This window comes from Psammomys obesus, unplaced genomic scaffold (assembly GCF_907164565.1).
Source record: "Psammomys obesus unplaced genomic scaffold, mPsaObe1.curated_primary_1811, whole genome shotgun sequence".
Taxonomy (NCBI): domain Eukaryota; kingdom Metazoa; phylum Chordata; class Mammalia; order Rodentia; family Muridae; genus Psammomys; species Psammomys obesus.
In genome coordinates this window covers 22,176,075-22,195,376 of record NW_026596034.1, presented here as the reverse complement: position 1 = coordinate 22,195,376, position 19,302 = coordinate 22,176,075, and the positions used below count along the sequence as shown (strand labels likewise).

The following is a 19,302-nucleotide window of genomic DNA, read 5'->3' as shown; positions in this document are numbered from 1 at the left end:
TCTTCTTACCTTCCTCTATCAGTTTTGGTATTGCAGGCTTGCCACACAGTGCCTGGCTGTTTTTCTTTAAATTAAAATTAAAATTTGTATCCTGCTGGGTATTGAACCTAGGACTTTGCACATGTTAGGCAAATGTTTTCCTGCTGTGCTACCTATATAGCAGGGTTTGCTGTTTTGACCAGTCTTAGAAACAGCTTTGTGAAAACTGCTTGTTTTTCTTCTGTTATTTAGGGACCAGTGTTAATGTTTTAATATAGTGAAGATGTCAGAGTTTTTATATTTAACTGTAATAGACCTTTTTGGGGGTTGCACAGGACAGGAAGGCAAGGTCTCATGTATACTAAGCTGGCCTCAAACTCTATAGCTAAGAGTGACTTTGAACTCTGATTCTCCTTTTCTGAGAGCTGGGATTACAGGCCTTTGCCATTTTGAGCCTGTACCACCACACCTGGTTTTGGGCTAGGTTAGTTTGGAATATTACTAGCAAGCTCTACCTACAAGATTTTAATTAACTGTTCCAAAATGCTGTACTGACATTTTATATTCATAACACATGCAAAAAAAAATCCACGTTTTAGCAAACCTTAACTTCACTGAAAATTAAGTCTTCCAAGTGAGAAATGACATACATCTTTTCTTTTTAATTTTTATTTATTTATTGTAATTGTTGTTACTGCTGTTTTTTGTTTTGTTTTGTTTTAAAATAGGGTCTCACTATGTATTTCAAGCTGTTTTCAAAATAGACATCTACCTACCTTAGCCTGTTGAGTTTTTTGAGATTATAGTGTAGAACAAATAGTGTCTTAGCCAGGCTATTCATGGTTGCTTCATGGTTGGTCATATTTTGTTTCATTCTCTGTGTAGCCTTGGCTGTCACTTTGTAGACCAGGCTGGCCTTGAACTCAGTGATCTGACTGCCTCTGCCTCCCCGAGTGCTGGGATTACAGGCCTGTGCCACCACACTCAGCTGCAGGCATGTTTAGTGGAGGGGAGTGAGAGGGCAGAGGTAGTGAATACTGTCTTGATATTGAAGACTTTTCCAGGTGGACTAGCAGGGCATAGTAAGGCCTATGCCTGTGAGCACATAAGTTTTAGTGTGGGGGGGGGCATAGTTTCCTGAGGATAGTCATAACGGGCCAATTGAAAGAGGGTTTACAATCCTTCTAAGAGCATGGTGATAGTAGTCTCTCCCTCTTCTTCCTCCTCCTCTTCTTCCTCCTCTGCCTTCTTTCTTCAGTAAGCAGCTGGTGGCTAGTATTGCTCTGTATAGGTAAGATATTACCATATTAATTCACCCTCACTCTACCTAGAGGAAAGTGGACCAGAAGAATTGGAGCTCTTGGCAGTAAGAAGTTTATGGACTCAGCATGTTGGAGCAGTAGGAAATGCTAGATTATGGTTTATAAGAAGACTCTTTTCTCACTCTGAGAGAAACATTTAGTCCTAAGTGGAATGGGCCAGAGGATGTAGCTCAGTAATGGTGTTGTGGGTTTGGTCCCTAGCACTGCCCATCCCCTAAAGGAGGCAGTTTGTTTTTTGTTTTGTTTTGTTTAAGATTTACTTATATTTTACACAATATTCTGCCTGCACATATGTCTACAGGTCTGAAGAGGGCATCAGATCTAATTTCAGATGGTTATGAGCCACTATGTGGTTGCTGGGAATTGAACACAGGACCTTTGGAAGAACAGCCAGTGCTCTTAACCTCTGAACCATCTCTCCAGCCCAGCAGTTAGTTTTAAATGTGTGTATATTGAGATAACGGAATATATCTTTCATAATTGAGAAGATGCCTGCTAGGTCATTGGGAGAGGTTTCTTATTTTGATGGCTGTGTATACAGATCTCTCTCTCTCTCTCTCTCTCTCTCTCTCTCTCTCTCTCTTTTTAAGGCAGAGTTTCTCTGTGTAGCCCTGGCTATCCTGGACTTGCTCTGTAGACCAAGCTGGCCTCAAATTCACAGAGCTCAGATTACTTTTTCTTTCTGGGGTAGTGATGGGAATTGAACCAAGGGTCTTGAACTTGCAAACCCTTGACTACTGACCTATATTACCCAGCCTATATAGATTACTTTATATTTGTGAGTTTAGAAAAACTTACATGGGCAAGGGATATGGCTCAGTTGGTAAAAGGCCTGTGCACGAGCTTGAAGATCTGAGTTTGGATCTTCAGAACCGACATAAAAGCTAGGTGTGGTAGCACACACATGTAACCCCAGTGTTCTGGCCTGTGTGTATATAAACAGGCAGATATCTGAAGCTCACAAACAAGCCAGCCTAGCTGAGTCTATGAACTTAAGGCTCAGAGACCATGTCTCAAAATATAAAAGATGAAGTTCCGTGCCTGAGGGAAGATGTCAGCGTTAACCCTGTTCACTGTGCCACATGTGTGTACACCTGCTTGCAGGCACCGCCACATTAACGAGTACACGCATCCCTTCCTCCAATACACCGTACACACAAAAGCAAAACAAACAAACAAACAAATGCTTATGAGACAGTAAGTTTTAGAGAAAGTGTTTTTGTTTTGTTTTGAAGGCTGTTTGACTGGGTGAGACATGAAAGCATATTGGCTTTGTGAGTGTGAGGTTTGCCCCCAACATGTGTTAAGGGCCTTGTGTGCTTTTGTTTGTAGGTCGTGTGGAGATGTGTATATGGATTATGCTCAAAACAGAGGGAGGACTAGGAAGTGGGGCTTAGTCACTCCTTTCTGGGGAGCCATGGATATCCAGATATGAGTTGGGAGTCACAGGAAAGTGCAAGAACTCATTCATCCAGGGTTGGATGTGCTGGCACACATCTGTCAGGAACCTGAGGCAGGAGGCTTGTGAGTTCTCCGCCAGCTTAAGCTATATAGTAAAAGGTTCTTCAAATGAAAAACAAATAGCCAGGCATGATGGCTCTTGCATTTACCCTAGCAGAGGTAGGTGGATCTCTCTGAGTTCGAAGCCAGCTTGAGCTACATAAGTGAATCCCTGTTTTAGACAAACAAAAGAAAAATCTTTAGTAAGGACAAGAACTGTGGTATGAGGGATGCACTGAGCACTCAGGCTGGCTGTGGGAATGAAGTGTCCTCCCTCTCTCATGTCCTGGCAGTTTGCCTGGAATTGCTGGGTGGGGTCCAGTTCAAGCTGCTGCTTCAGCATTTATAAGTGGTGGCAGGCAATACTCTTTAATCCTGAAAGAGGCCACTAGAATGAAAAGGATCACCCTTGATCCTGGGCCGAGGAGGCCCCAGGGATCAGCCCTGTGGGGTAGACTTTCCAGTGCTGCAGGGAGACTTGTTAGGGCAGGTCCCAGCATCTCCTTGGAGGTCTGTCTTCTCTAGACCAGGCTTTGGCTGTGAAGAATAGCATTAGAACTCTATCATAGCTCCTTCTGCTGTGAAACTTCTGGGCGAGTATTGCCAAGCAATTCTTTCCATGGGAAGCTTGGAAAGCTGTTCTGGTCCCATCATAGCATCGAGTGAACAGAATTTTTCTTGACACCCCCCCTTACCACCACACACACACACACACACACACACACACACACACACACACACACACAGGCACTTAGCTCATGAAGCTGTTAGATAATCAAGTGTTTTAGCCTCTGTCTGTGCTGGGTGCTTTACAGGGACTGTCTCATTTATCATAACACATGAGTCCCCAATAATGCATTGTATAGATACTTTGTGACAGGCATTGAGTCTAGCCCTGAGGTAAACTGATACAGTCTCTGCCCCTGTGGGTAAGAAGCATGTAGTTGAGAACCTTGGGTTGGGCAGCTTATATTTGGTAAGTGCTTTGAAGGGACTTCCTTAGGGTATGATGAAAGTATACTAGAATCAGGCCTTCCTGAGCAGGGGCATTTAGACTGGAAGGTAAAGGATGAGGAGTCATCAGGCCATGAGTGGTCAGATGACAAGTGGTAAGGGAAGATCAGGTGGGGAAGAAAGTTGTGGGTAGAATAAAGATCCCAATGGTGCAAAGGAGCTGAGTTGTAAGGGAATGGCTGCAGGTCAGTGGAACTGGGCTGTATGGTTGACGTGGTTCGGTAAGGAATATGGATTATTTTTTGTGTTTTGAGTACAGGTTGGAAGGACAGCAGCAGGTACAAGGAGACCAGTAGAACCTGTCTCAGTGGTCTAGAAATTCATGAAGTGACCTGGACGAGATTGATGAAGAGGAGATGGGAATGACTAGCTCTTTGGGAGGTGATTGAGCAAGACTTAGTCTCTTAGAGTAGTTGACGGCTGGACTGCAAGCTGTTAATGAATTTCCAGAGAATTGCTGACCACTGCTTTAAAAAATCTTCCATGTAAGTCTGGGGATGTAACTCACTTAGTTGGTCCAGTATGTGTTTGCCCAGCATGTAAAAGTTTGACTCCTCAGCACTGTAGAAACTTGTACATTGGATGTAGTAATGTGTACCTATAATCCAGTACTCTGGGAGGTAGAGAAAGGACGATCAGAAATTCAGGGTTAGCTTGGGTGTATTGTGAGTTTTGAGACAGCCTGATATCTGTGATACTTACTCTTTTTTTTTTTTTTTTTTAATTTTTTTTTTCTTTCTTGAAACAGGATTTCTATGTGTTGTCCTGGACTTGCTTTGTAGATCAGGCTGGCCTTGAACTCACAGAGCTCCAGTTGCCTCTGCCTCCAAAGTAGTGCTTTTATTAATAAAATAATGGCTGATTTGATGCTGAATTTCAATGACATTAGAAACAGCCTGGGAACGTCAGTTAAGCAGCTCTTGTCAGATCAGTCAGAGAGAAGATGTTTTACTTGGGAAGCCCAGGCCTGATCTAGCTGCTGCTACTGAGAAATACTTGGCCCTTGGCCCCTGATACTGCCTCTTCTGAGCCCTGAAGGAGTATTATAGGTGTGGAGAGACATCACTTTCTTTCCTTTTCTTTCTTTCTTTTTTTTTTTTTTTTATTTTTATTTTATTTTATTTTTTTTGTTTTTTGTTTTTCAAGACAAGGTTTTTCTGTGTAGCCCTGGCTGTCCTGGACTAGATTTGTAGACTAGGCTGGCCTCGAACTCACAGAGATCCACCTGCCTCTGCCTCTCAGAGTACTAGGATTAAAGGCATGTGCCACCACTCCAGGCCGGACATCATTTTCTAATGGCCCTGATCTAGCTGAGTGTTGGAAACCAGCCAGAACTGGTGTGAGACTAACAGGAAATCACCTCTTTTCTCCTCCACCCTGGACTCCTCACTTCTCTGGTCCCTTTGATCTGCTGTCTTATAATGTGTGGCGGCCAAGTAAAGGCCTATAGAGGTGGTGGGAACAGTATTGGTCTTCCTTAAGAGGACTTCTGTGGCCTGTGAGTGGTTGGTTAGGCTTGGCCAGTCTCTGAAAGGGCAATGAGAGGGCAACCAGGGAACCCCCTAGCCAGGAGAATTCAACCCACTGCACTAACTATACTCTACATTTCAGCAAATCATCCTTCTAGAAACCTCAGTTCTTTTCTTTTTTGTTTTGTTTTGTTTGTTTGTTTTTCGAAACAGGGTTTCTCTGTGTAGCCTTTGGTTGTCCTGTACTTGCTTTGTATACCAACCTGGCCTTGAACACACAGAGCTCCACCTGCCTCTTCCTCCTTAGCTCTGGGACTAAAGGTGTGTGCTATCATGCCCAGCTCTCAGTTCTTTTCTTAAGGCTGGGCAGAAAGTGAACCTGCTTGCTCTAAATAGAAGTTTTCTTGCAAAGCCCAGGTTCTCAAGTGCTTCCTGCCTCTGCTGACAGCCACTGAGTCCCAGCTCTCAAATGCACTCCTAGAGTGACCTGCAGGCTCTCTGCTAATCTCCTCCCATGCTTCTGTTGCTTTCTCTCTTCTGTCCTTTCTGTGTCTATGACCTCTTTATTAGTTTCTTCATCTTGGGCCTCCCTCTGCTTTCTACTGTGTACGTTGTGCCCCTGACTGCGTTGGGCCTCTGATTCCTCTGCTGAAAGGGCAGTCTTTCTCTTCCTCTTCTTCAAATACTTCTCTCTGCCATACTACACACCCTCATGGCTGTGAGGCACCTTAGACATGCTGCTGACATCCCACACTCTGCCACTGGCAGACATTGATTTTTGCCCTGAGAATGTTCTTCCTTTTGATCCCTAGTGCAGTCTTGCTTGGTCCCTTTAGCTCTGACCATCTCTCTGATGACATTTGTCATCATACCTTGTATGACCCAACATTTATCATATCTTAATTGGGTTGTGAACTTTTTTAGACTTGGGATTGTGTTTTATTTTATTTTTTTGACAGTCACACTGTGTGGCCCTGGCTGTCATGGAACTCACTCTGTGGACCAGTCTGGCCTTGGGTTCACAGAGATCTACCTGCCTCTGCCTCTTGAGTGCTGGCATCAAAGGTGTGTGCTACTATGATCTTTTAATCATGATTTACCCAGAGTGTGTACAGGGCTTTGCGTAATGGCTTTGGGTTGAAATTGTTCTTGTATTTTGCTGTGCTTTGCCTCAACATGATGAAATTCAGTAAGTCATCTGTGGTTTTGGAACCAGTTTTGTATCAGGTCTTCTTGGCCTGAGGCTGGCCTGAGGCTTGGAGGAGCTTTGGTTTGGAGCTCAGCCTACCCCAGTGCCCTAAGCTCTGCAGCACTGACTGTAATAGGCTCCACCTTGTACTTACAGGGTTCAGTGTCATTGAGTCAAAAGCTGGCTCACATTTGGTCATGTAAGAAAGACAGCTCTTACAGGAAGTGATTGATTGTGTGTGTGTGTGTTCATTTGTGCATGTGTGGAGGTCACTGGATAACTTGCAGTTTTCAGTTCTCTTCTTCCCTTTGAGGTGGAGGGATCCAACTCAAGATACCAGGTTTGGTAGCAGGCACGTTTACCTGCTGAGACATCTAGTCAGCCTGGAAAATCTTGAGGACTGTGTGGTTGACTTGTGAAACTGTATGGTTCAGTGGCTAAGGCCATGGGCTGGGGAGCCATGTCTGCATTTACATTCTCGCAGCTTTGTTACCTAGAATGATTACTTAACTGCTTGGTTCTTTAGTTTCTTCCTCTGTAAAATGAAAGCAATGTTAGCATATATATCCAGGGTGGTGGTTATAAGGTCTAAGGACTAATTCTTTTGCAGGGAGGGTCTAAAATAGGATCTCACAATATACCCCAAGGTGACCGCAGACTCTTAGAATCTTCCTGCCTTAGTACCCCAGGTACTAGGACTGCAGGTGTGTAGCACTGCATCCTTTTGAATGAGTTTATTTGTAGAAAATACTAAGAGTTCTGCCTGACACGACAAAGGGGCGCATATGTATAGCTGTTGTTGGAAAAGGTAAATCTTTCTACCTGAAAAGGGGAGTACCAGTGTGTTTAAAGTTTTTGAATGTCTACATATAGATTGGAGTTAGCTTTTATTGAAACTGCACTTTTGAAGCTGGGCGTGGTTGTTAGCATTTAAGCAGCCTGCTTCTCAGTTGCCTAGTAACCTATGATGTCATCATGTGTCGCCTACCAGGTGTATGGCAGGCACAGTTCAGTATGCCTGCACAAGCTATAAAAGGACCAACCTGCCACTTTGTCTCTCTCTCTTACCTCCTCACTTACTCTTTTTCTCTTGCTTTCTCTACCTCACTTTCTTTCCTGGGGGGGGGGGGGGGCAACCATGTCTCTACCTTTCCTTTCCCTCTCTATCTCTCCACCTCCATCCAATAAATCTCTTTCGTATAATATCTGTTATATGCGTGGCATCATTTTAAAATAAATACTAGCAATGGTGGCCCACACATTTAATCTCAACACTTACGAGGCACAGGCAGGTGGATCTCTGTGAGCTCAAGGCCACCCTGTTCTATGTAGTGAGTTCTAGAACAGCCAGGACTACATAATAAAGAGACAGTAGAGGGGTGGGGAGAGCAGGGCAGACTGCACTTTCTCTTAAGGGATTTGTGTTCTGTGTCAGAGTATAGACTGTGCTAGCAGGAGTAGCATTCTGGAAGATGGCTGAGCACATGGTCAGAATGTTGATGCTTCTAATGTCCTGCAGATTACTGGCTCAGTGGAGCATCTCTGTCTTCCAGGTGGTAGGGCAGAGGGATGGTACTGTGGGGACTGACTGGTGTAGACGATGACAGGAAGGCCTTCATGAAGCTGTGCTATTCAGTTTCTTGAGAGCACATGGGAGGGGCTTGGTTTGCACTGTCAGAAGTTTCTGTTGGAAGATGTGGAAGTTTTGTTTATCTTTTGCAAGGTGTTCTTTGGCCTCCTTAAGCATGAAACCAAGAAAACAGGTGTGGTTCCAAAATACGAATGTTGGAACCATGGGCTAAATGACTCACAGGCAAGGCTGGATGACCTACTGGCAGGTGAGTGTAGCTGCTTGCTGCCCCACCCTTGCTTGGAGAACTAGCAGGAAAGGGCAGGGTCTGGGATCCCTAGATTGAGGAAGCTGCATGAAGAATGCAGGATTGTGGATGGAGACCAGGGGTCTGCACTTCTTCCATGCTTGGGTACTTTGAGAAGTTGGGGGCTAGATCTTGCTTCTGTGGCCTATGCCTCAGATGGAGCCAGGAAACTCATGCTGTGTCTAAAGGAGGCCCATCTACAACAGAGCTGGGTTCCTGACATTGTCCTACTTGCCTTTTCTAAAGTAAGGCGGCTGTTTTCATGGTGTCGCATATATTGCCTTGATTGCTACAATCCCACAGAGAAGAATTCAGGCTCACTGAGACCAGTTTTCCTTAATTGTTGGAAAGGAGTATCTTGAAAGGATCATAGTTAGGGTTGGGAGTATATCTCCTGGAGCAGTTGTTGCCCAAGCCTGGCCTGGGGACTGAGGTGGGGGAGGGCACAGGATAGAACAGTCCTTTGTCTCCAGGATGGTGGGAAGTAGCTGAGCATCTTTCCTCCTCCTAGAATGCTCCTTGCAAAGTCTGCTGTGGGTGGGCTCTCATCAGCAGGATAGCCCCAGCAGGAAAGCTGCCTTTACCAGCTGGGCCATATGCTGCAAATAGCTCATCTGTCACATCTGCACAAGCTTAGGAGAGGAACTGCTAAGAGCAGAGACCAGAGGTCTGTGTCAGGTTAACGTGAGAGGGTGAGTAAATAAGAGGATGTTCAGTATCCTTGCTCTCTGCCTTCCTAAGGGTGTAGCTTGAGCAGTGGAAAGTTATCTGAAGTAAATACTTTCCAAGTGGTAAGTAGCAAGTGGTGGCATATAGCAAATGTTTTAGGTATTGCTGGCATGTATTGGGTTTCTGATAGTCTGTAAATGCTGCTTGTGTGTACCTGCCAATCAGGTAGGTTTAATTATTATTATTAATTATTCTTTCCTACTTCATGTAAGCTGAGACCCTTGTTGCTCATAGCTGATGAGTGCCCACCAGGCCGTTTGTTCAGCCACCATCTCTCTGAGACATCTTTCCTTTCAGGAATTAGTGGTTCATAAGAGTGTGCCAGGTGGTGCTCAAGCTCCCTGTGAGAGAAGCTGTGCGCCTCTCCAGCTGGGTGAGGTGAACATCAGGGCTGCACTAAGATTTTGGGTGCCCTTCCTTCTCAATACAGCAGCATTCCCGGGCACAGAACGGGGAGTCATAATTCCCTTGTTAGTATTGTAGTCCTGTACACATGCCTCCTAAGCCAGTGCCTAGGTGAGACTGCTGGAGAGAAAGAAACTCATTGGTTGTTACCCAGTAGTTTAGTTCTGTGGGGTACCTCAAGGCAGCCCTGACTGTAAAAGGGATCAGTCAGGAAATTCTCTGAAGCCAGTGAGCAGGGCTCGCTGTGGAGGCAGTGAAGCCGTGAGCCAGGACCAGGGCTATGAAAAGAGAAATTGGGGCTGAAGAGCCTGGTGCTCCCCAACCCATTGTTGCCTTCCTTTCTGTCCCTTCTCTATCTGAGATGTCCTTGGAAGGTATCCCGAATGGGAGTAATGTAGATACTCAGAAGCCTTGGAGCTCTGGCAACAGGTGCTACAGGGCGGTTCTGAATGCAGGTGGTTTAGCAGTGGATCCCAGAGGTGGGGAACTAGTCAGAAATCCTGGTGGTTCATGTCATGGTATGCGGTCCCCAAGAGAGGAGCTTGGTTAGTGTGAGAGCCTCTACCTCTCATTTCCTGGCATTTGTTAGCCCTTTGGCTGCTGCCCTCACCTACAGTAGACATGTTTTAGACAGCATGTCAGTGCTACTTGGCAGCTTCTTGATATGTGTTTGTTTGGTTTTTTGTTTTGTTTTGTTTCAAGACGGTATTTCTCTGTATAGCCCTGGCTGTCCTGGAACTCACTCTGTAGACTAGGCTGACCTGAAACTTACAGAGATCCATCACCTCTGCCTCCCAATTGTTGAGATTGAAGGGGTGTGCCACTATCATCTGGCTAGACCTGGATCTTCTTATTACTAAACATTGGTGTTCATTGTGGGCAATATTCTGTTCTTTCAAATATCAGCTTCTAGTTGTCTGTAAACATACTGGACTTCGACTGTTTTTCAGTGTGTTGGTTCATCCCTGTAATTCCATCACTTGGGGAGCTAAGGCAGGAGTTCTGGGGTTGTGCTACAGAATGAGAAACTGTCTAAACAAGTGTGTTTTTCGAACTGAGTACACTGTACACTTGTAGGTCCAGCCACTGAGGGTGCCAGGGCAGGAGGATCTCTTGAGGCCAGGAGTTCATGACCAGTGTGGGTAACATAGCAAGACTCTATCTGAAAACAAAGAACGAAACACACAAAACTATGTTTTCAGGGCAAGTTGAACGCTTTGAGATAGAGGTCTTATTGATAGTAGAGGGCCAGTTCTAAAACTTGATTCTCCAGTGCGCTCTGATGAGGCTGGGGCCACCTCAGCCTAGAGCAGAGTGGTCATGAAGGGTCAGGCTTCTTTCTCCTTTACCTACCCATCCATTAGCCCTCCCCAGAGATTTGAAAGGTGTCTGAGAAACGCAAATTTCCCTAGGGGGTCTGGGTGGGAAAAAATAACTCAGGTAAGACAGATGCCATTTGAGCCTAGACCTGGCCAGACCCTGCTAGACCCTTCTGGCCATTCCTAGGTCTCTCCTGGACACCAGGGATGATGACACAACAAGTTTTTCTCCTTCCTTCTTCCTTTTTTTCTTAACTTCCTTCCTTCCTTCCTTCTTTCCTCCTCCCTCCCTCCCTCCCTCCCTCCCTCCCTCCCCCCTCCCTCCCTCCCTCCCTCCCTCCCTTCCTCCCTTCCTTCCTTCCTTCCTTCCTTCCTTCCTTCCTTCCTTCCTTCCTTCCATTTATTTATATGTGCTTGGGTGTTTGGCCTGCATGAATGTCTGTACTATGTGCATGCAGTGTCTGTGAAGGCCAGAAGAATGTATCAGAACTAGAGTTGCAGAAGGTTGTGAGTCACCATGTGTGTGCTGGGAATTGGACTGAGTTCTCTGTTAGAGGAGCCAGTGTTCTCTTACTTGCTGAGCCATCTCTCCAGCCCTAGAAAGCACCTTTATGTGCAGGTACTGGCTCTGTCTTCTCTTGTCCTACCCATGGATTCAAATTGACACCTAGGTCCTGTGTCAGTGGAGGACCCAGGAGCCTATGGGAGGGTGTACTTTACCCAGTGTCATTAGCTACCTGCGGAGTTTGTTTTCTTTCTTTCTTTTTATAGTTTCTATGCAGAGTCACCATGAAGACTGCTCATGGGCCACTGTTTCCTTTTCTGTCTGCAGCTACCAGAGGTTATAGGGGGTTGCCATGGCCCAAGATTCCCAAAACTCAGATTAATGATCAGGGAGTGTGGCTGCAGAGTGCTGTGATGGGAGTGTACTGGTTATCTCATAGCATCTACTGAATGGAAACACACACACAACCAAAACCAAAACAACAAACAAACAAACAAATCACCTCTTCTGCTTTCCTGTTATCCATTGTTGATCTGTGGTCCTGTCAGTTTTTAAAAGATAATTGGGGTTAGAGAGAAAGCATGTCTGCTGGTCTTCTGAATGGGGTGTCTTAACACAGGTGACTACCCTTGTGGGGCAGCCCTGCCATTGATTGTCCCACATGGCACTTGGCTCTCTTCATAGTAGCCTCAGGACCTCAGGCTTAGAAAAGCCCTTGGCTGGCCAGCCCAGCACATTCCCCTCTACAACCGGCCCTGAGGTGCAACTCTGAGAGCCACGGGACATGGCTCTTGAATATACATGTGCTCTAGGGCCTGTGGACAACCAAGATGAGAGTAGGCTTGGGTCTTCTGCTGGAATCATAGTGAACCCTTCAAGCTGTTTGTTGAGAGAGGTGGGTGCTGACCCTGCTTGCCAGTGCAGGGCAAAAGGGAGGTAGAAGTACAAAGCACCTAAGTATGGTTACTAAGCTGGTGTCAAGATAGTGAGAGAGAAGAACCTTACTAGAAATAATCTCCTTTGGCTGGTACCTCATGCACAGTCTCATTGAATCATGCCATCCCTGAAGGAAATTAAGCTGAGAGAACCAGGAACTGAGTGAAGGCATTGGAGTTCAGATTCAAATGCTGAGTCAGTCAGAGCATTTGAACCTGTGAGTTAGAGATCAGCTGGGGCAATACAGTGAGACCCCAATGGAAGTAAAATAAGATTAAGCCCTCTTACCCCAGTCCTCTTACCCAAAGTCCACTATTGAGTGGAATGTGGGCAAATACTTCAGGCTAGCTTTGTGGGGAAGGCATGGGCTGGCCGCTTTGTATGCACAGCGTTTTGCAGGAACCTCGTGGACAGCCACAGCCTAGGCCCCCTTCCAGAGTTTTGACCCAATATACTGGTGATGTGGTTTGGCAGTAGAGTCTTCTCCACTCCTTGTTCCTTTGGGAATGAAGCCCTAGATGTGTCCTGGTGGATGGCAGTGTTGTGGCTGGGCTCCCCAAGCAATCATGCTGGAGTTCTGGCACTCCACACACAGAGTCCCTTACCTCTGTGACATATCATGGTATATGGGGATGCCAAGACAATGAGCCACTTCCTCAGCCACCCTGTATTTATGTGTTGGGTTTTCCTATTTTGATGATGAGTCAGGGGAAGTGGGTGGTACTAAGGTTCCTAAACTGGACACACGGAGCCTCCTGGGATGAATGTAGCTTGCCTTCCCTTTGGGTTCCTGGCATCTGGTAGGTACTTGATTGTGGCAGAGCACCTTGCCATTGGCTTTTCTGTTAGGGTTCCTGTGTGATCAATTCTCGTTGAGAGTAGCAATATTTGATTTATTTGGAGAAAGAGGAATAGTGACAACATCCTGTTAGAGTGTTGTCCCCATTTAAACAGCCCCAGCCATCTTTCTGAACCAGAGCTAACTGAATGGGATTGACCCAAACAGCAGGTCCCACCTGTCCTCTTATGACCCTTGTGTCCTGCTGTCCTTCGAAGCAGCTGCCTCTAGTCCTTGTTTTGTCTTGTCTTGTAGTGCTGGGCATCAAACCCAGAAGGCTTTCAAGCATGCTAGGCAGTCTACCACTGACTTTCATGTCTGTGGTCTTGGGAATGGCAAATCTCATTATCCTATACATGCCTGACTTTATACCAGGCTCATCCGGAGAAGGATGAGTGTGCTTGCTGTTAGCTTTAGGGCAGGAGTCAGGAAGAATGTACTATTTTTAAGGAGAGTGTGCTGGGTAGTAGGGAGCTTACTCAAGCATGGCTGTTGGTCCCCTAAGTAGGAAAGGGGGTCTTAACACCATAGATGGCTCTTAAGCTACTAGGGATATTGCACCCTCTGCCTTGTTTCATAGATGGGGAATGGAGAGCCAGAGAAAGGAAGCTATTTGCTGGGGCAGAGTCAGTTCTACCACCTGGCTGTAGGTCTCTTTCCAAAGTGCAAAAGTAACTTCATTGTCCGTCTTTATATGTGGAGCCTCATATGTGCCAGACAGATGCCCATCACGTGTCCTCAGACCTAATAAACATTCCTTGAGCACCTACATGAACCAGATGTTCAGAAGTATGGGCAGAAGGATGCTTGAATTAGGGTTCTTAGCAATGCAAGAACTTTGATTGTATTAAGGAAGAGAACCTTTCTCTGACCATCTTTGTCTACTGACCTCTGGAAGGGCAAACAGGTGCGAGGGCTCAGGTACCTAGATGTTCCTCAGGGCTCTTTGTATCTCTTGCCTCTGCTCTCTACTTATTAGTTTTAGGCTTCTAAACTGACTCTCTCTATGAGGTTAGAACAGTGGCTAAAAGGAATTTTGAGGGTTGCTATCCTCCTAGCTACTGTGGAAGATAGATTCTCTGATGAGCTGACTATAGTCCCTTCACCCAAATGTCTTTCTCTCTTACCCTCTTGACAATTCTGGTCAAATGTTTATGAGTGTTTGCTTGAATATGTAGTGTCAGTGCACCCAGGCATGCAGTATACACAGAGGCCAGAAGAGGGCCTTGGCTCTCCTGGAACTGGAGTTACATGGCAGTTGTGAGCTGCCATGTGGGTGCTGGAAATTGAACCCAGGTACTCTGGAAGAGTAGCCAGTGCTCATAACCACTGGGCCATCTCTAGTCTCTACCAGGTATATCTTGCTTGCTTGTTTACTTACATGCTGTCTTCTCTACTCCTTCCATGCTCCATATCCCCCTTTGCAAACTCCTAGGAGTAGGCTTTTATTAATTATTCATTGACAAAAGTAATGGTACCTTGTCCTTTCCAGAAAGGAAGGTCTCATATAGCTATGAACCACCTATTATTACAGCTGCTATTCCTGAGAAAACACATAGCATTCTGGGCTTTAAATTTATTTATTTTTATTTTAGAATATGAGTGTTTGCCTACATGTGATTGTGTATCATGTATGTGCAGTGCCTGAATAGGCCAGAAGAGGGAATCAAATCCCCTGGAACTTGAGTATAGCTACTGTGAACTGTTTTGTGGGTGCTGGGAACCGAACTTGGGTCCTCTGCAAGAACAACAAGTGTTCTTAACCACTGACTCATCTCACCAGCCCCACTGATATTTTTTCACTGTGTAGTCAGCGCTGGCTAACTCTTAAAGTAGACCATGCAGGCCTAGAATTCACAAGAGGTCCAGCTACCTCTCTGCTGGGATTAAAGGTATGCACCACCACACTTGACAACTTCCTGTTGACTTGGTGGTGACACAGCCCTATATAAACTTTTGTTAACGTTAATTTGAATTGTACTGCTGAGATGGAAGAGGAGCTAGGAATATCATCAGTAGTATATTATGCTTAGTACAAGTGAGACCCTGTATTCAATCTCCATCACACAAAAAGAAAAAAATACAAAGGAAGGATTTTGTCAGGTGTGGTAGAGCACACCTGTAATTCCTGTGACTCGAGAGGCTGTAGGCAGATTAGACCCTGACTTAAAACGAAATATATAAGAAGAATTAGTACAGACAAATGATAGAATGCCTGCCTAGCATTCCTAAGACCCTTGGTTCAATCCCTAGTGCTATCAAAAAGAAAAGAATATGTTATTTCCCAGTTAAAACACATAATCCCTCCCCCTTTTCAAGAAAGGGTTTCTCTTTGTAGTCCTGGCCAGCCTGGACTCACTTTGTAGACCAGGGTATCCTCAAACTAATAGAGATCCATCTGCCTCTGAGATTAAAGGAATATGCCACCATGCCCGGCACATACACATATTTTTAACAGCTGATCATGTTGGTAGTCTCCTGGAATCCTAGCACTCAGGAGAGATCAGAAGTTCAATATCAGCCTCAGATCCATAGTGAGTTTGAGGCTGTTGTGGACTTCATGAGATCTGTTGGGAAAACAAAAACACAGTGACAACCCACCAGTATAGAACTCATAAGTTCTAGCCTACCCCATCATAAGGCTTCCTCTTTTTCATTTGTCTTCTGGAGAGTCCCAGGTTTTTGTTTCTGCCTTAGCTCCTCACGGGTGATGATCTGGTGGACTCACTATCAGAGTATGTAACTAGGCATCTCTGTGAAAGGTCATACTCTTGAGTGCCTGGCTAACATAGGCAAAGACTCTGGGGAGTACAACTAAGACATTCAGAGCCTCTATCAAGTACTTATTTTCAGCTATTGCTGCTATCTTCCTCACAGGTTGGGACAAACATTCCTATGGTTACCATGGCGATGATGGGCATTCCTTCTGTTCCTCGGGGACTGGCCAGCCTTATGGTCCCACATTCACCACAGGGGATGTGATCGGCTGTTGTGTCAACCTCATCAATGGCACCTGCTTCTACACCAAGAATGGCCACAGCCTTGGTAGGTGCATAGGAGACCTTGGAGGGTCTGGCCCATGAGGCTGCTTCTGGTTGATGAAAGACTCAAGGGCAGGCCTTGAAGTGACAGTAGTCTCACGGAGCATCTGCACAGCTCTGGGGAACTGCAGTCATTTCCAGCCATTGGAACCCTTTCAGATGAATGGAAGGCAACAGGTGCGCATGCCTGTTGTTAACCTGTCCCTTCAGCAGCATTTATTGTATAAGCCCAGGATGGTTACTGAGGGTGCAGCAGTAAGTATTCTGGTCATGAACCTGGCTTGTCTTGTCTGTTGTACTTGATGGAGAAGTAGTTTGAGGGTCCTGAGTGTAGTTATCAGCAGTTAGGATTTGCATGCCTATAATCTGGCCCAGACTTTGGCCAGTTCTTCTGATAGTTGGGGTACTGAAAGTAACACTGGGGCTGCCAGGCTAGGGAAAGTAAGCAGACAGGAAGGAGTCAGATAGGGACAGGACTCTGGCCTGTTTATGGTTAACATACAGCAGTGTTGACAGAGTTACAAATGAAAATCCAGAGAGAAACAGGAGGATGGCCTGAAAAAAAAGGGCCAGGAGAAAAGGCAGTTATCCTGAGGTTAATGAGAGATGGGAATAGATGTCCAGCAGGGTAGATAGGACGGGTGACCTTGTGAGAAGGGAAAGGTGAGGAAGGAGCGGGACTAGTGGGATATTAAGCAGGTGAAGTGAAGGAGTATAGCAGTGGGAAAGTTGTGGTTTGATGGGTTCCTTGAAAGGAACTGTTCTGTGCATGTATAGAAATTTAACAGTGGAACTTGAACTGGACATGGTGGTGAATGCGTGTAATCCCAGCACTGCAGAGGTAGAGGTAGGTAGAGCAGAAGTTCAAGGCCATCCTCAGCTATATAATGAGCTTGAGGCCAGTCTTTCAGAGCACTATAAGAATAGAATGGGGGTTAGGAGAAGAAAGAGAAAGAACATGTTAAATGTGGCATATGCCTGAAATCCTGTCATTCAGGAGCTGAGGCAAGATGGTTTCTATGAGTTAAAGGCCACCCTGGGCTGTGCAACTACCCCAAGATGGTTGCATGGGGATGTGACTTCCTATGACTTCCACACATGTGCTGTGGCATATGTGTGCCCCTTATTCACATGAGTACACAAGAATAAGTACACATACATACACAAGAATAAAATCAATTAATTAAAACATAAAAAAAAAAAATTCAGAGAAAGGGACTTTGACTATTCTGATGCTTTGTCCTACCAGGTACTGACTAGTATATGGCCAAACTGTCCAACTTGGTCCTTAGCTGTTGGATTGCCTGCCTTGCAAAAGTCTCTGCTCTAGCCACACCCTGCTTCTTGAAAGGAGAAGACCCAACAGTACCTTACTAACCAGGCCACCAAGCTTGCAGGAATGGAAACGGTGCCCTGCTTCTACCTGGCTTTGGGGCAGTATATATCCTCTGGCTGTTGTTCCTACAACCTGTGTAGCTTTTCTAGGAGGTGAGCCAGCGCAGAATCAAGAGCCTTAAGGGAGTTAAGTTTGCTGTTGATTGGGCATGAGCAACTAAAAGCCAGCTTTCTTCAGTAGGGCAGTTTGTATACCACAGCCCAGAGCATGAGGAAAGGACAGGGAAGTAGGTGATAGAGAAGAAGTCAAGAGGCAGAGCTTCTCCTGGTGCACGTCTGGAGAAACTCCTGAGACTGACTGTCACCTAGTTGCAGTTGCTGGTGTCCCACTGGCAAGATCCTAAGGTTCTTTGATCCTCATTCTGCTTTCTGACTCCAGGTGTTTTCTCCCTTTTTGGGTATACCTGGTGCCAAAATCCCAGGGGCTGTTGTATTCACTCGTCATGTATCCTTTTGTCTGCCTGTCTACAGCCAGGTTTAGTCCTACCCGTTCCGGTACTTGCCTTTCACATCCCTCTAGCTTGTCCACATCTTGCTTACAGCATGTTTTCTGTTTTGGAACATAAGATTTGGAGAATACTGTGCTGTACCTATAGTACCTGTATATTTAATGTCTCCTTTAGACCCTATAGGTGTGCGCTAGGACCACCAAAGGCTCACAAACTCTTTGTTAGCCAGGTCCCCTCAGGCCATTTTTTGTAGTCATCTGTCTAGTGAATGCTTTTTATGGAACTTGTGTAAAGACTTGTATACATTTGATTAAACTTCGTGTTAGTACATTGCATATTTTTTCTATCTTTTAAAAAAATTGTGTTCTTGTTTATTTCTTGATATTTGTTCATCTCAAGCTTCTGTAAACCCAAAGTTTGAGAAACAAGTATCATTTAATAAAGATACCCAATATATTAGAAGAGGAAAAGGCCAAGATTTGAGTCCTATTTGTAATTGAGCTTGCCCAGTGTGTAGGTCAGGCAGTGGTGGTGCACACCTTTAATCCCAGCACTCTGGATACAGAAGCAGGCAAATCTCTTTTTTGAGTTTGAGGCCAGCCTGGTATACAGAGTGAGTTTCAGGACAGTTTCTCCACAGAGAAACCCCATCTTGAAACAAAACAAAAGAACCCCTTGTGTGAGTCTGGAGATGTAGTCCAGTGGTACAGCACTTGCTTGTCTTCAGGATCCTCAGTTCAGTCCTTAGTACCACAAAACAAGGCAAAAGAAACAGAAAAAGGCCAGCAAATAGGTTTATCTTCTTCCCCACCCCACCCCACCCAAAACATCAGTTAAGCTCTGCCTAGTAGCATAGACTATAATTCCAATTTCTTGATGCAGGGCCATCAAGGTCATCTTAACAAGAATGTTTTGAAATCAGAAAAAAGAGCTTGAGGTAGAGGTCAGTGGTAGAACACTTGCTTGTCCTGGTCAAGGTCCTGACTTCCCTCCCTACTACTAGGGGTAGGGACAGGAATTAAGTAAGTCAGCTTGAAGCTCATGTTTTATCATCTGGTCCACAAGTGTATTGTTGAGACCTTAGTGAAATATAAATAAGTCCTGCCCTTTGCATTTTTAAGATCATGAAATTTCATGGAGTTAGAATGGTAGATGTTTGGAGAATCTTCCCACGTCATAGAAGATTTTATTGGGGGAACAGAGAGAGAGAGAAAGAGAGAGAGAGAGAGAGGTCTGTGAGGCCTTGGAAGAGGCTCCTTGGCTCCTCACATTCTGATGCCCCGCTCCTGTAGATATTGCTCAGGTCTGCTCGACTGTTCGTAGTTGTATGACCTC

The 19,302-nt window shown here is 45.4% G+C and overlaps 1 protein-coding gene across 1 annotated transcript in view; it reads left to right on the top strand.

The window, feature by feature from the left end:
* Positions 1-19,302, top strand: part of Ranbp10 (RAN binding protein 10) — a 62,390-nt gene that overhangs the window by 27,340 nt on the left and 15,748 nt on the right. The window contains exon 4 of the mRNA XM_055620959.1: positions 15,960-16,127. Within this exon, the coding sequence (XP_055476934.1) occupies positions 15,960-16,127 (168 nt within the window). The remainder of the gene's footprint in view (positions 1-15,959; positions 16,128-19,302) is intronic.